Below are 17,265 nucleotides of genomic sequence, written 5' to 3' on the forward strand. Positions count from 1 at the left end.
GGAATGACGGTAGCATACAAGGAACACCTGAAAATTAAAAAGGATGAACCACTAAGCATCGAAAATTGCAAATCCCTAATCCTTCACCTAACAGTAAACCCCAAAACAAACCTCAAATGTGTTCTGGTATACAGACCACCGACATACGATGCAACCTACAACGCTTTCACTGAAGCCATCACCAACCTAGCCATCATGCAGGAACACCTGATAATACTGGGAGATTAACATCTGGTTTGATGAACAAACCACCAACTCACATAAATCACTAGCCAAACAACTGAAGACAATGAAGCTACATCAGTTTGTCAAAGGAGTAACCTACACAGCGGGACATACGCTAGACAAAATATCCGGCAAAAAAAAAAAAAAAAAAAAAAAAAACACAGGACGCCACACTGCTACAGATCCTCTGGAAGGACCACACCTCATCATCCCCTTCGTGATCATGCTGGCTACACTAACAGCCAAACAACCTGACAAACTGCTGACCATGATGAAAAGAAACTGGAGGACCATCAAAAATAGCAACGTAGTAGAACAACTGGAAATCAACCTACCATCGACAACGACCCTGGACGAAGCAGACCTCAACAAAAAAAAAAAACAGAACTACTTCACAAATGGATGGCCTGAACAATTGCCCAGCTCTCCAAGGAAAATCATTTCCCCCATCACGCAAAAGAGCGAAAGCAAAATGGTTTACCCCGCTACTCAGCGCCATGAAAAGGAAAAACAGGAAACTAACTAGAATGGAGAAAAAAAGAAGAAAAAAAAGCAAGAATATGACCAGGCGAAGAAATTACAATTCCAACTACAAATCCGTTCATGCAAAAAGGAAATGCATAAGGCCAAAAGTTAATACTGCGACAACCGAATCACCAAAAAGAACCGTTTAACATCATAAACGAAATGAGAAACCCCCCTGGGTGCACAACACACCAATACCCTCACTGAAACTATGCAACAACCTTGCAGACCACTTCAAAACCAAAATCAGCACCCTCTACCAAATCATACAAAGCAGACCAAGCAACCTCCACATACAATCCACCCATCCGAGGATCGCCAGAACAAACTCTGAAGCTTCCCTCAAATATCAGCGGAGACATTCGTCAAGCTGATAAGAAATTATAATTGGGTATTTATAACACGCGTAATACCCAGAGGTTTCTAAGCGCAGACCTGGGGATCGAACCTGTGCTGCTCCGTGTCCTCTTGCTTCCAAGGCGAGCGCGTAGCCCCTGAGCTATCCTCCTGGCCCCAATAGCAACAAAGCAGGCTCCCCAGATATAGACAAATCAATCCTCACACAAGGAACACCCATGGAATACAACAGAAATATTTTCAACCAATCACTTTCAACAGGGAAAGTACAGTGATCATTCAAATCGGCATACATCAAGCCGCTCCTCAAGGACACAGCAAGCAATGTGGAAGACCTCTCCAACTACAGACCCATCTCAAACATCCCCTACCCAGCTAAACTACTTGAAACCTACGTCTATAGAATAACACAAGAATACATAGAAGAACACCTACTGCTGGACCAGGTACATGTAGCCTTCAGACCAATGAGAGAAACGGAAACGGCTTTGCTTTCAATCTGGGACGATCTAAAGGCTAATGCAGACTCAGACACAAGCACAGCTCTAATACTTCTGCATCTCTCTGCAGCATTTGACACAGTCAACCATGACATCCTCATCAGGAGATTGAAAGAAATAGGAAATCACCGACCTAGCCCTACTATGGATTAAATCCTCACTAACAAACAGAACAGAAACCGTATGGATCAAGCCTTTCAAGTCCACTACAAGGGTATCCAGCTGTGGAGTACCACCAGGACCCTCCTTCTCCCCACTGCTCTTCAACATATACATGGTGCCTCTAATCAAGCTCATTTAAAAACATGGCCTCACTTGCTACAATTACGCTGATGACACACAGATCGTTTATAAAATACAAGACACACAGGAAGGCAACACAACCCTGGACTAATGCCTACAAGAGCTCTACAGCTGGATGAATACAAATAGCCTCAAACTCAACCGGGCAAACAGAATTAATGCTCATAGCCACTACATCCCATGGCCAACAGAACTGGGAACAGCACTGACTCCATCAACGATAGTAAAGAACCTGGAAGTCTTGATGGACAACGAACTAAGACTTGAGCCACAAGTGAACGCTATAATCAAGAAAAGTTTGTTCTTCCTGCGCACGGTAAAAAGGATCCTACCATTTCTCTCCTTCACCCACAAAACACTCACCATCATCGCACTCATCACATCCAGAGTATACTACGCCAACAGCCTCTAACTAGGTATGCCGGATCGCCTATTAAAGAAACTTCAACGTATCGAAAAGCATTCAGACTCCTGCTCAAACTCCCATGAAGAGAACACATTACCCCAGCACTAAAAATGCTACACTGGCTACCAATAAAACAGCAAATGTTCAAAACGATATGCATAACACAAAGTGCAATCCACGGCCAAGGAGCAGAGTTTCTAAATGAGAAAATAGCCATCTACCAACCGGCAAGACCACTTGGATCAAGCAACGACATTCGCCTGGAACCAAAACCATACAATAAAAGAACATTCGGAGGATCATCTTTTGCTCACCTGGCAGCAAAAACCTGTAATGGCCTACCAAAAAATCATATGCAATAGAAGGGATCACCTGGAATTTAATTAAATACCCAACACTTGGCTCTTCACTCCAGAACAAGAAAGGAACTACTAGGAAACAGACCTAGCTGGAAACAGGAAGCCCGGGCAGGGACCCATAATTAAAAATGCCACTCTGCAACGTGCCTGCCAACCAGGCTTCCAAACAATATCAAAAACACACTGGATGGTCATAAATGTTGCACGCAGAAAGCAAAGAGTTAAGAAATAACCTGCTAACCCAACTCTAAAACCTACAATTTCTGCATACTCTTCTTCTACGGAAACTCACACCACCACTTCTCTGCACAGCAATCCACACAGACTTCACCACAGTGCAACAACATAAAAACAACACATAACCCGGCACACCAGCACTTGGGAATAGCACAGACCCAAAAATCGCACCTAAGCTCAGCGAACGGTGCAAACCGAACTGAAGTTGCCAACAGGACATCACAACTCTAAGTTCCCTATTCCCACTATACCCTACAAGCCCCTCGCAGACCACCCTGTTTTTTCACACCCTCCTTTTCAGATCCGCCAGAGCGCCTGGGGACCACTCCGGGGGTGATAATGTGCGGTACAAGTACCCACTAACATTAAAATTTACACTTAGTTATTCAGGCAAATTAAAAGATACATTTTACGATTCACATGTGGAGAACAATGTTATTTCGTTTTTTGTTAATTTTGTGAGTCGTGTTGAAAGGTTGCTTTGTTTTATACAACTGTGTAACTCATTAATAATAACATTTTGTTTTTTTAAACGATACATGTTTACCTCTTCAAATCAGACAGTAATAATGGTAGAGTTTCTTCCTATGGTTCTACGTGTAGCACTGGCCCAAACATATCTGTACACCTATGTGGGTGAACGTGGGGATGACGACAGGCTCCTATGTGCCCGTTTCATATTTTTTGTTGGGAGTGTTTCTACACCATATTTTTATTTTTCTGGCGCATTTTCCTATGTGTAGGGAGCAAAAGGGACTAATGCACCCCTTTTCTGTAGGACTGGCCACACATGCCTTAAGAGCATAGAAATTTCACTGAGTCATTGATTTAACATGTTTGCCTTTGATAACACAAAGCTTAGTCATTATGCCCTGCAACAGAACATTGGGTGCACCTCCTCAGTCCATCAGCATCCTTCAAATGCAGGCAGTAATCTCCTTCCATGCACCTGTTTTCATAAGTTAAACATTGCAAGGGGATTTCTCCACACCTCTGCCCGAGGTCTGCTTCTGTGGTGGACATCCACTAATTTTTTTTCTCAAACGTGGCACTGGCTTCCATATTCTCTCTCAGTACATGAAACAGGGCACCCTCAGGTGTTAATGTCCCTTTTGGACTTTAATTGAAGGCAATTCAACTCCTTAATTAACCGGTGACTTAGGTTACATAGCATGCCATTCCGATTGATGCGTTTCGACAATAATCTAGTTTATTAATTAATTTAATTATACCAAACAAAACACCCTTATAAAGGAAGATGGGCTAAATCAACCTTGCTAGGATCCAAAAGCAGTACAGCAGGTCGCACACAGATCTCCGAAAGAAAACCTGCTTCACTGAGCTAAATAGTTGTCATTGTCTGACCGGTATAGGGCTAAGCCAGGCTGCAGTGATCAGAATGTGTGACTTAAAGCGTATGAAAAGATCTCTGCAGCAGCTGTTTGGCCAGATGGGTCACCCTGTACCTGGCGTAGGTAAGTGCCATGGTGTGAGACAGGAAGGTGAAAGTGAGTAAAATTGAAAATTAGAAGGGAGTAGACCAATAAGACGGGAGGCGATAAGCAATTGTCAGATTCAGGAACCCCACGTGCAACTAACTGCTGGCCAATTGCCCACCTGCATCCCATGGTATCCCTTCCCAGAGTAGGATACCAGCAGCGCCACCTTCCTCTTGGGGAACTTTTTGCTCTGGTCGTCAGCTTCACTCTTGAATTTTTTGGTGATTTGTCCATTTTTGTCATCTCTCTCATAGTCCTGGTCACTCACTGCTCTCTTGCCACCGCCAGATGTCAGACCTCCTGGCTCTAGTACAGCGTCACCCGATGTGTTTTCGGCCATCGGAGCAGTGGCTTGTTCGAGGTGCAGACAGAAGCTCCCTAAAAAGGGAAACAGGGAGTACTGTTAGAAGGTTTCACATCATGAGGACAATGAACTAGGACACCTTGTAGTTAAGAGACAGACAAGAAAGCATGCGAGATGCTATGAAATATTCTATGGTGGAAATATAGTGACCTAAAAGGATACGGTCAGGCATCCATATACAAAAGGTACGTACCAGGCCTTTTTACAGATGAAAATCATGTTAATACGACAGCTTTATTATTTTCCTGTGTACATTTACGCACAAGTTTAGAGCAGATGGCAGTGCAAAGGTCAAGTTACTTGACAGAAACCAGAACGCTTCTTTTGATTTTTATCTGTTGGATGTAATTGCAAGTCATGCAGAAAAGCCTCTGAAACGGAATGTATTTTTCTCTGAAGCCTTTCAAAAAAAGAAACTGCACACCGGGTTAAAAGGAATGGTTTCTTTCCATTCAGTTTCTGCTGTGTTGTACATAGATAGATACTAATGGAGCAAATAGAAGCACTGTCCATGTTTATTTTCCTGGCATGTTAGGACTGTATAATAAGATAGAAAACTTAAGTTGCAATTGAGAATTCATCTTTTGTAACAAATTATGCTTTTTTTTCCCAATATTGCACAATTTTATTTTTTCAGAGTTCCTGTGCTGTGGGCATAATCATGCAGTGGCAGATTGTACTTACACTTTAATTGACACTCATTATAAAAACAGGGTGCAAAATTATGAGTATGCACAGTCTAGTTGACATCCATTCAATCTTGCAGTCATTGGGGTACATTACTATAAACGGTCAGTGGCAGCAGAGGCTTTGTTCTAGGGTGAATGATTGTCATTACTGCAATCACAGGTGTTGTAGCCTCTCAAATCTTCAAGTGTACAATTAAAACATCCAGAACCTGATACTCCATCAAGTGCAAGCACTGCTCAAAAACAAACAAATGAAAGGTACATTTGTAATTGAAATAGAAACTTAGCAAAACCTGTGCGAATGATAACCCAGATAGGTATTTAACTTTATGTAGCGCTTCATACTTGGTTCATGCAACATCTAGGCACTGTGATTATGATACCTCAGTCGATACTCAGTTTACCGACCTCTGAAGGATGTTAGCCAATAAGATAGTGTAGCCGGTTGAGCGCTCTCTTGTGTGATCTGTAGGTTAGAATCCCGGCAAGGTCAACTCAGTCGTTCATCCTTTCGAGGTCGATAAAGGAGTACCAACTTCGGTTTGGTGATAATTGTGACACATATGTTCTATGCACAGCGCTTTGCCAAAAGCACTATATAAATAATTTGACCATGAAATTAGGTATAGAATTTAGCATAGAGTCCTTGCCTCTCTGCACTGTTTTATCACAATATTGGCATACCATTAGGTAGTAATAGCTCCAGGAAATGAGGACTTTCATTAAACATCAAAAGACAATACTGCTATCAAGCCGCAAAACACACAAAATAATTCATTTTAGTTTTATTATGGAATTGTCTAGGTTTTTGTGTTTTTAACATTTAAATACATACAGGGGAGATCAAATGGCCAGACCTTAGAAAGGTGTATTCTTTTTTTATTATTTGTTTAGTTGCATAACAACTTTTCAAATATATATATATATATATATATATAATCATAAAATTCATTTCATTACAATTCATTTACAATAAAACTATCAATTAAATTGCCACTTAAAGTTCAAATTTAAAGCATCATTATTCACCTTCAGCCTTCCTACTTTGACTGTGGTCAGGCACTGTGATTTCTAAAAAGTGAACAATTGCTACTTTTACCGATACTCTTGGGCATGAGAAAACCATTTGCCAAGTTTCCTGAACATTTAGGTATGCTGTAAAATCAAACACTCTTTGAAAAAATTGTTTGAAAAAAATCGCAATCAAAGCAGGACATTGCACCAATAAAAATGTTTCAATGTTTCAGGTTCACATTCATTTAAACAGTACCGGCAATGTATTAACTTTTTAGAAATTATTCTCCTTCGCACCAATACATCGCGCGTATGCCACAAATTAAGCCTAAAACGCATGTACTGACATCGAATGCGTGGTGAGGGACATTTAATCAGATATACCTTTTTGTCCCAAACAATGATGTATCAAAGTCCTTATATTGAGCACAGTTCTTCACATTCTGAACCTAATCAAATTGGTAGAGTTTGATTTTTGCTTGCCCAGGGTTGTTCATTAACAATTCCAAATCAATAGATGCTTCTGTCATAGGATTGTATGTTATTTTACACCAGGTTTTTGATAGTGTGTTGCAGTTTGATAGTAGATGTTTGGCTGCTATGCTCAACACATTGTGCATTTAAGTGCTCAGTATACATTTGCGTAACAAGGAACACATTTTCCATAACAATTGAGAATACAGAGAGAGTGACCCCAGTTCGTATCGGATCAGGGATAGAGGGGTGCAGTTGGGTAAATTCAATACTTTCTTCCGAAAACTGGCTTCCAGTTTATTCCATTCCTCTTTTTTTATAACACAAAAGGCCTCCATGCCATATATTAAAATTGGTGTTACTTTCATTTGATAAAATGACAGAACATGCTTAAGTGAAAATTTCCCAAACCTGTATGCTAATATTTTAGCTTGTGATGTTAAAGCTCGTAGTTTAGACTCTAGTTGTATTTGAAAACACTATGCCTAGATATTTGTAATGATCAACCACAGTCAAACTTGTATTTTGAATTCTCCACGGGCCTTCTTGTTTTCTTTTTTTTTTAGATGGTCCCGGCTTGCATACTACCACCTGTGATTTATTGATGTTTATGTTATTCTTTTTGGTGTATGCATCTAGAGCTTGTAGCATGTTTTGCAGCCCACTAGGGGTTTGAGACATAATTACCAAATCGTCGGCATAGAGTAGATATTTTATTTTTTGGATGCCTAACTTTGGTGCGTCACAGATGATACTAGTGAATATGTCACCCATATCCAGGATGAAAAAAATTAAACAAAAATGATGCAAGAGAACATCCTTGTTTCAGACCTCTCTTCGTAGCTATCATTGCTGATAAGTGGCCCCCATATGTTAGACGTACTTGCATTGTAGTATTCATGTGGAGTAGCATGACCAAGGTTAATATGGAAACAGGACACTTATGTTTTTTCAATTTGTTGTATAGCAAAGGTGTATTCTGTCACAATGAAGAAAGCTCGCATAGTAATGATTTCCATACATTTGTTTGCACTCGACTGGATGTCACATACATTTTACTCTCTTGCAAAGGAGAAGTGTCACTTTTACTCTCTTGAAATCACATTTACTCTCAAAGTTTAAAAATCGGGAGTAAAATACTCCCACATCAAAATCTAATCTAGAGCGAAGCGGGTACGGTAAAGTAAAACAAGTCACAGCATTAAGGACACGGCGCAACACCAACATACAGGTGTTGCTCAGGATCCAACTGCCTGCACGAATACAGAGAAACATTCCAAACCATGGCAGTCCCGGCAGGAGACCATGCATGTTATAACATAATTTGCCTTCAGTTAAACACAACATGGTAATAAGGAAAAAGGGATAGTCGTGTTCTCAATGCACAAAAACATTAAAAACGACAGTAACAAAAGAACAAGGGATAGCCATTGTGCCTTGGGTACAAAACAACCAGTGATGGCATTATGAGCTAATACGAGCGGGAGCTAAATAGCGTGGGGAGGGTGGGTCGCACTGTTACATGCAAGGTCTTCCCCTGACTCTGTCGCTCCCTCAGAGAAGCCTCCCACTTCGATATCACGGAAAACACTCATTCCTCTGCAAACACAGGAGCAGCATTTCATGACACACGTATGCACCCTCATACTTTTTCCACCATTCATCCTGAACCAACAGGCCCTGTTCATTCTCAATCACGTCAGGTGGTGTTTCTCCCTCACACCATTTTGTATTTCCTGCACGAGCCACTCCAACGGCAACTGGGACCCTTACAGGCTCTTCCCTCACCTCCTGCCATCCCCAGTCACGACCGGTGACTATCCGGTCTACAGAACTTCTGTACTCCAACTAGAGCCTCCTCACTAACATCAAGTTCTCCCCCTGGCATTCTGGAGGTCTTGGCTTCATGGACTGTCTTAGATTTAGCCTGAATTTTTAAATGTTGTTTATAAAGTGTTTTGTATGGTGAAAGACTTATGATTAGGCCAAGCACTGCAATAATAATTAAATATGTATCCTTAATGTTCTGCCTGCTCTCAAATTGCTTAGGAATCATCTTCGCACTGCGGCATCTAATGGGGAAAAGTCTCGGAACAGGATGCCCCTTCCACTTATTCTAACAAATGGCGACAATCCTGTTGCCACATGGGACTTGTCCCTGCACACCATCATCATGTCCCTTGGTGTCTTCAACAAATCTAGACAACTGACATTTGCAAACTGCAAATTCTCCTTCACTATGTGGTTGACACATTCTGCAAGCCCATTTGTCAGAGAATTGTACAAGGCCATCCTATAGTTTGTAATCTCCTTCTCCCTCAAATAGGTCTACATCTCCAGGGACACCAATCTCTGGCAAAAAAACACTTACCTTCCCTTGAAAATACCGTCCTTCAAAACCTGAATGACACTAGCTGTTGTGACAAAAATCGGTAGATAAAGTCAATTCTCTCCAGGGGGTAGCCTCTTATGAGACTAGGAAATGAGCCCACTAAACAATATTTCCACTAAGGATGGGGGAAAACGCGGGATCTCAGAGGGAGAGACTACCCTCTTGGTGATAGTGACTCCTGTTCTGAGAAGGAACTTCCTTTGCATCTTACTCAGGGACAAAGAAGGTAACATCTCCCTCGCCAGAATCCTTCTACAGCTATTATTGTGGTATCTCTACTGAGGAGTGTCCATTTGGTATTCACACAAGTAAGACCCAGAGAGTAATGAAGAACGATCAACTGCCTGACACTGAGACGAGGAAGCCCAATGGAGTGACAATGGAGAGCCTGGCCCAAACACAAAGGAAGGATTACAACCAGTGCTTGGAGAGCCTCAATGTGGTTTTATAAAGAGGGGAGGAGCAAAGCTAATATGGAGAAAGACACTGAGGTTTCGAATGGGTTGTGCAGAGACAAGGAAGCTGGTCTCCCGTCTATCACGCAGAATGGACGACTTGCTGTCCAAGAAACAGCTGAGGGCAGAGAGCCTACCGAGAGGCTCTGCCATGGATGAGCATCCCAGGAGAGATTCACTCGCAAGAGACTGCGATCAGAGGGAGAGGAGAAGCCTCTCCGAACTAACGCTGTCGGCGTGGAGGTGCCCCTGGAGGTACCCACAGATTAATCAAACAAAAGAAGCACTGTGTACATGACATACGGTGAGAACAAGGGAGAGAAAAGCCTTCTCCAAGCCAGAAGCACCGTCCAAGTACGCCGAACTGGACTGTGAAGCAGACCGAAGGAAAGCACGGAAGCCATTCTATGCTGAAAGAAAACAAAGTATTGAGATTAGATGCCATCCCGGTGACGCGAATCCAAACCCAGGAAGGTAATGGAAGTGCGGGAGACCCAGGGAGAGTGGCTATACCCCAATTGGCAAGACTATAAGAGCGAGAATAATTACGGGACCTCTCATAACTTTCCCAGTAGTGCTGAGAATCCCAACAAGTGTGTAAATAACTGCAGGACTTTAGACTCTTAGAGCAAGAACCCATACTACTAGGAGAGAAGAGACAAAGAGACTGTTTGTCAACCGGAACCAGACACAAGAATCTACTGCTGAACAACCTTGAGCATAGTATAATACCAAAGGAACAAGAGTGACTATACCCTGGGAGTATCAAGACACAGATGGGGGTCAATACCCCTGCGGAACGAACATTCGAATGAATCTAAAAGTATTATCCCACAGGGCATGAAAAAGATAGCTGAACGCTACTTGAATATTTCATAGTAAAATGGAATAAGTCTATTGGGAAGTAAACTTTCCAACCCCAGGAGAAGGGAGTCATTATCCTGGTCTTTAGTTGTTAAGAATTAGTGGTAGGGTCAGGGTAGGTTAGTTTTGGGACAGAGGACAGACTCTTGTTTTGGACTTGTACACCGACACACACCACAGTTTTAGTTGCGTTAGGTAGGGCTACCCTTAGATTAGGGACAGTTAGCCCTCTCTATTTAATTTCAATAAACACAGTTGAAACATGGTGAACCCTGGTCTGTCTCATCCTTCTGACCTGCCACACTGTATTAACATTGTCTTTGAAACTAATCTCAAACCACTTTGATTCATAATCCTTAAGTGCGATGGCAAACCTGCTCTCCCTTGGCAGTATACATATGCGGCCTGTGAAATAAATAGTATGTTTTTCCCCACATATACATGTTATTTATGTAAACAAAATTAAATGTTCGTTATTTATTTTAAAACAATGTAAAACCCCATAACCCTAAGACCAAGGGCAACCATGCAATGCCAACCACCTTCTGTTCCTCATTGAAACACTTGCACCAAGCCTGACATGTGCAATGCACCATACAAAACAGGTATATTAGCAAATGCCTTAAAATCCCCCCGTCTCTACGTCTGTCCCCAAGAAACCAAATGCAGACACAGTGGACATGTCAAGTTACATACCAATAGCAAACATCCCTCTTGAAGCGAATTCATTGAAAAACTGGCACTAAAAAGATACAAGTCGACAGCAAAACTAACTCCCTACTTCACGGCAGACTGTTTCGTTTTTAGGCTGGGCAGAAATACAGAAGCCCCCCCTCCTAGACAACAGAGAAGAACTGCTCAGTCCCACTAACAAGACTAATCGCTGGTTGTGAGCCTACATAACCTCTTGCAGTATACATTACCACTGGCCACCAAAGCCAACCGGTCCATCTCACAGACCATTTTGGGAACGGCACTAAATGGGAGTGCCTCCTTCTCGAGACCGGATTTCCCAGGTGGCACTTGACCTTTTCATGTTTCAATCAAAACCTTAGTATTGCAGAGTCCCTTAAAGAACTCGAGTCCCTCGAGGGTCTGCACTAGTGTTCCTGGTTTGTTTACACCTGCATCCTCCCACTAGCATCACTGCTAAAATCTTTCCAACTAACTGTATGTCAAAGACCCTCAGCTATGGTTTTGCATTGACAAGCGCGGCCCTGGGCAGGTATACCCGAACAAAGGTCCAGAACTGGATAGAGGCAAGTCTCCTTCTCCTCTCCCTAAACAGTTCCAAAATCGAGATTTCCTTTGGAGTCCCACTCATCGACCATCATTGTTTCCCAGACTGGTCACATGGCCTAGAACACCACCCACCCCAGTGAAGAAGGTGAGGAACGGATGTATCATTTTTGACAGAAAACTTTATCAGTCCCGCAGAATCTATGTTCCGACAAGCAGCTGCCAACCCCAACTACATGCTGAGAAAAACTCTCCCACTGCTCCACATCTAAGATACAAAAATCCAAACTATCCAGGCTTTAGTAATCTCCAAATTATAAAGACAAGAAATGGCAGAGTGAGTCAAGAATATCCACAGTGCTTGTACAATTAATAATCAAGTAGCACAAAGCAGCGGGTGTCTGGGAGGTGTGGGTATACTGCCAATATACTTCCACGGTACATGAACAATGAACAAAAGGTCCCCAAACACACTGCGCCAAAAAAGTGCAAGAATTGAAATGCAGTCTGATGTTTATTCAGGGTGGTCAAAACAGCCTGACAAGTGTTTCGAGCTTTACTTGCTCTTCATCGGAGGCTGATATGTTGCATTGATATATCAAACACAATATTTCCACATATTCGATCGAAATATGAGATAACATAACATTTATAACAGCCAAGGCACCATGTTAGGTAGCACAAGGGGAAGAGAGTCAAAGCAAAACGATTGCAATAATCAATTGTAAATTTAATTTTGCACAGGTCATAAAAAATAAATAATCATATTTATGCTTATGAAAAACCCAAGAAATACCAGGGAAGGGAGGGGAGAAAAAGAAAAAAACAAAACAAAGAACAAATTGAAGAAACAGAGCGTTAGTTTTAATAGTAGTCCAGCGCGATCAAAGACATTTTTGCCAAGTAACGGTAATCCGAAAGGTGGTATAGGTAAACTAGTACCTTGTATTTGAAGTTAATTGTTCAAATGCAAAGGAGGCATGAAGATGCCTGTGAATGATTCAACTAAAGTCAAGAAATAAGCAGGTAGTTAGTTTGACTGAAAATAGAAACACCCATAGGTGCGTAGTGAAGAAAATATAACGTGCCATACCTCGAATGCTTCGCAGATGCGGCAAGTACTAAAGTCGGAGAGGAAGATATAAATCATACTGTCAGTGGACAGAATGTACAACATACACAAACAAGTTGTTGAGAATTATATAATGTGATAATTGTGTGCTTAAAATGCGGCTAATAATGAAATAGGCATGTGTTGCTAATCTGAAAAATTCACAAGAATACTTATTATGGTACTACATACGGAAAAGGAGGTTCAGCCGCGGCATGCCGATGTCATATATCGGCAGCTGACAGCTCCATCGTAGGAAAAGACCAAGGGGACATGGACAAAGGGTTTTACCTAGTTGCAGAAGGAGTAGCAGCAAAATGATGCTCGAGCGCAAAGGCACGAGCAAGAGGGCACATTTAAAAACAGAGACTCCGAGTCAGGACACAGCTAGACATTGTGAGCTACAAAGTAAGTGACGGATCAAAAACAGGTGCCATCTTGGGTGAAGTGAACTAACAGTGACCGAATACAAAAGGCAACTTGAGCCTCCCATGTCCACTTTAAAGGACATGACTCACTCAAAAGATTGTTTAAGTTAACAAGAGCAGAGTTTAGAAGGAGCACGGGTTATATACGTTATGAATAAAAATGCGGCAAAGCATTGATTATAATGCCGCAACGGAAAATAAGGGAAAAATTTCAGTGCGCTAATTGACGCTAAGAGGGGTACCTCATGATGTAATGAATCGTAGTCTAATTATTAAGGGTGCCAATAATGAGTCAGCATTGCATGAACACAATTCCAGGACTAAATCAAGTATTAGCCATGGACACCCGGAGATGCAATCTAAGTCACTAATTGTTATGAAGCCTAATTAATTAAATAAGCATGTCCTTGGCAAAGGGATGTACAAAGATCGCGCTGTCTAATAGCATCTAGAATTGCAATTATAAAACCGCAATAAAACCTGGTACATTCAATAGGAGTGAAGCAAGAGATCAGTGAGAAAACAATGGCAACTAATTTGACGACAGACAGAAAGATTTGATTATGTCATAACACGTATTTATAAAAATACTGCAAATTCATGATCCGAATTAAGGCCATTGTACACTGTACGATATTTGCAGATAAGTCGAGCCTCAAGTTGGCGGAGTTTCAATTGTAGATTGCCTCCTCTTGGGGGCAATGAGACTTTCGCCAGACCCACAAAGCGGATAAAGTCCTTACTATCAAGTTGGTGCTGCACTTGCCAATGTGCTGCCAGTGGATATTTGGCTTCCTGGCTGCCAATGGTCGCCAGATGTTCTCTAATACAAATTTTCAATGGTCTAATTGTACTGCCTATATATTTAAGGCCGCAAGTGCAAATGATACAATAAACCTCAAATTTGGTGTTACAATTTATAAAGGAATCTACACTGTGCTCACCTAAGATTCTGAAAGAAACAACTTGAGTTTCAAATGCGTATTTGCACATATTGCAACAGCCACATTTTTGGAAACCTTGGACCCTGGCTGAATGGAGCCATGTAGTTGTCGGACTAAGCGGGCCCAAGAATGAAGGGCAAAGTTTGTTTTTCAAAGTCTTGCCTTTACTGAATGTGATGATAGGTTTAGGATCAAGCCAATTTGAGATATCGGGGTCAAGATGCAATAGGTGCCAATGTTTACTCACTATATTGTGTATTTTAAAACTATCTGTGTTAAATCTGGTAATCAGCCGAATTTTCTGAGCGGCTGGTGTCACGATACGTGGATTTTGGAAGTAGCAGCTCAGGACTCTTCAGCTGGCGTCCTGCCTCTGCAGTTTTATTGAGGCTAATAGTTTCATACCCTCTCTCTAGGAATCGAGATTTAATCAGATTACTTTCCACAATAAAATCTTGTAAATCTGTACAATTTGTCCTCGCACGAATAAATTCACCTTTTGGGATATTATTGATTACATGTTTTTGGTGACAACTTTCAGCATGCAGGGTGGCATTAACAGATGTGCTTTTACAAAATGTTTTTGTTATCAAGCCTTTTTCATTCAGTTGAATGGTAAGATCGAGGAAGTTGATCTTAGTTTGGCTGCGCGTAGATGTAAATTGAATCCCCCAATCATTATTATTCAAAAAAGAAACAAATTGTTGAAGAATGTTGGGTGGTTCTGTCCAAATCATAATAATATCATCAATATATCGTTTCCATAAGTGTATATATTGAGAATAGTCTGAATTAATTAAAACAAATGTTTGCTCGAAATGATGCATGAATGCATTCGCGAGTGCTAGGGCAAAACTAGCCCCCATCGCGATGCCAATCAATTGTTTAAAATAAACATTGTTAAAGAGAAACACATTATTTTGTAAATTACATAAAAGAAATTCTTTCACCATTTCGAAATGTTCAAAATAGGAGGCAGAAGAGTCACAAAACAAGTAGTTAACACATTGGATTGCTTTCAAATGATCGATTGAAGCATATAATGCTTTCACATCGAGAGTAACTAGCCAACATTTATCATGAAAATCTAATTTGTCCAATAGTTTGAGTACATGCATCGTGTCTCTAATGAATGTGGGAATCAATAATACAGCTGGTAATAAGTACTCATTTATATAGATAGAAATAGGTTCAAGTACGCCACCTCCTCCACTTGCAATGGGTCTCCCTTCCGGAATATATATAAATCCTTTATGAATTTTGGGTTAAAAAAAGCAGTGGGCATGATGGGGCCATCAACCATGAGGAAGTGTCTTTCCACATCCGTAAGCAAACCTTGTTTATGCCATTTGAGTATCAATTGGTTGGCCAGGGTTTGAATTTCATGTAATGGATTTTTGTGGAGTGTTAGATAGGAGTTGCCTGAATTGAGGTGACGCATACCCATATGAATGTAGTCTGTTCGGTCCATCACGACTATATTACCGCCCTTATCTGCTTCTTTGATAATTAAAGCAGAATTGGTGGCCAATTGTGTAATGCCTGGAATTCCAATTTATGCAAATTGTAAGCAGATTGATTAGCGTTGCTCAATCGATTGTCAGCTAGTTTGTGTACATCCTTTACTACTGCCCGATAGAAGGTGTCTATAATGTTATCAGTAGGAAAAACAGGCGTAAACTTCGATTTCTTTGTGAGTTCTTTAATGTGTACATTCTGTTCAACAATGTCCAAATCTGACAAAACTTCTGTGATACTGGTTTGAGATTGACGGTCTGTATCTTCCAAAGTCGTAAGTACATGTGTGTTTAACAATGTCTGAATTGAGACTTGGGAGGGTGTAGGTGTTGGAGGTAGTGGTTTGTAATTTTTAACTTTTATGGCAAAAAATGTCTTGAGCTTAAGTTTACGGACAAATTTAAATAAATCAATTTGGATATCCACATATTTATTCGAGGCAGAGGGTACAAATGAAAGGTCCGTGTTAAGGACAGCTGTTTCAGCTGGGGAGAGCGAGTAAGTGCTAAGGTTGGTGATCAAATTCAGGGATTTTGGTTCGCGAGTTGTTGCTGATAAGTTGCTCGGGTGAGCCTTTGAGGAGGGGGTGCGTTTCCACTACCTGGGCCTGCCGCCCCTTGTGCCCCTGGGGTTGCGATATTGGTAACTATTGGGGTTTGGACACATACTTTCTTGCTGCAATTCGATTGCCCTTTTTGGAACGCCTTAATTGCTCTAAAAAAGGAGAAGGGCATGTGGGTACTTATCGATCAGATTGTAAGTCTTCTGAGTCATCTTGTAAGTCATCATGTGATGTACTTGGATATCCAGCAACTGAATTGGATGAACCTGGGATCTGTTTCTCTGAGTCACTATCCACATGTTCATGTTAAAGGACATTTGTACCGTGCACTATCACCACCGAAGTGGTCCCCTGGCGGCTCTGAAAAAGGGAAGCGAGGGGGTGGGTTAGTGGGAATAAGCTGGAAAAGTGCAAGAGAGCAGTGATGTGCTGTTTGGCAGCCTCAGCCCGGTGGGTCTGTTGGCTGGGCTTGGGGTGTTTTACGGTCGGTAGTCGTCGTGTGCTGTTGTGCAAGTCTATGTGTGGTTTGTTTTGTTGTGAGGTTTGTGCGGATTGCTGCGTTTTAGGCTTGTGGTTGTGTTTGGTTAGAGTTTGAGAGGTGTATGCAGAGGGATGAAATTGTTAGTTGGTTGGTTAGTTGGCATTGCTGTCCTTGCAATTATGGGGTTCCATCTAGGTACGGTACAGGCTGACATTCACATTTCTATCTAGATGCGATGCAAGCTAAAGTTAAGAATCCTGAGTGTGGCACATGCTAACAATCCCATTTCTATCTAGATGCGACGCAAGCTAAAGTTCAG

At 41.5% G+C, this 17,265-nt stretch overlaps 1 protein-coding gene across 2 annotated transcripts in view; it reads right to left on the minus strand.

Annotated features, from left to right (window-relative positions):
- PUS1 (pseudouridine synthase 1) overlaps positions 1-17,265 on the minus strand; it is a 95,321-nt gene that overhangs the window by 48,187 nt on the left and 29,869 nt on the right. For both annotated transcript variants that reach the window (XM_069620068.1, XM_069620069.1), the window contains exon 2: positions 4,530-4,789. In XM_069620068.1, the coding sequence (XP_069476169.1) occupies positions 4,530-4,751 (222 nt within the window). In that variant the 5' untranslated portion in view covers positions 4,752-4,789. The remainder of the gene's footprint in view (positions 1-4,529; positions 4,790-17,265) is intronic.

The sequence above is a fragment of the Ambystoma mexicanum genome, chromosome 10, assembly GCF_040938575.1.
Source record: "Ambystoma mexicanum isolate Mex_15411 chromosome 10, UKY_AmexF1_1, whole genome shotgun sequence".
Lineage (NCBI taxonomy): Eukaryota > Metazoa > Chordata > Amphibia > Caudata > Ambystomatidae > Ambystoma > Ambystoma mexicanum.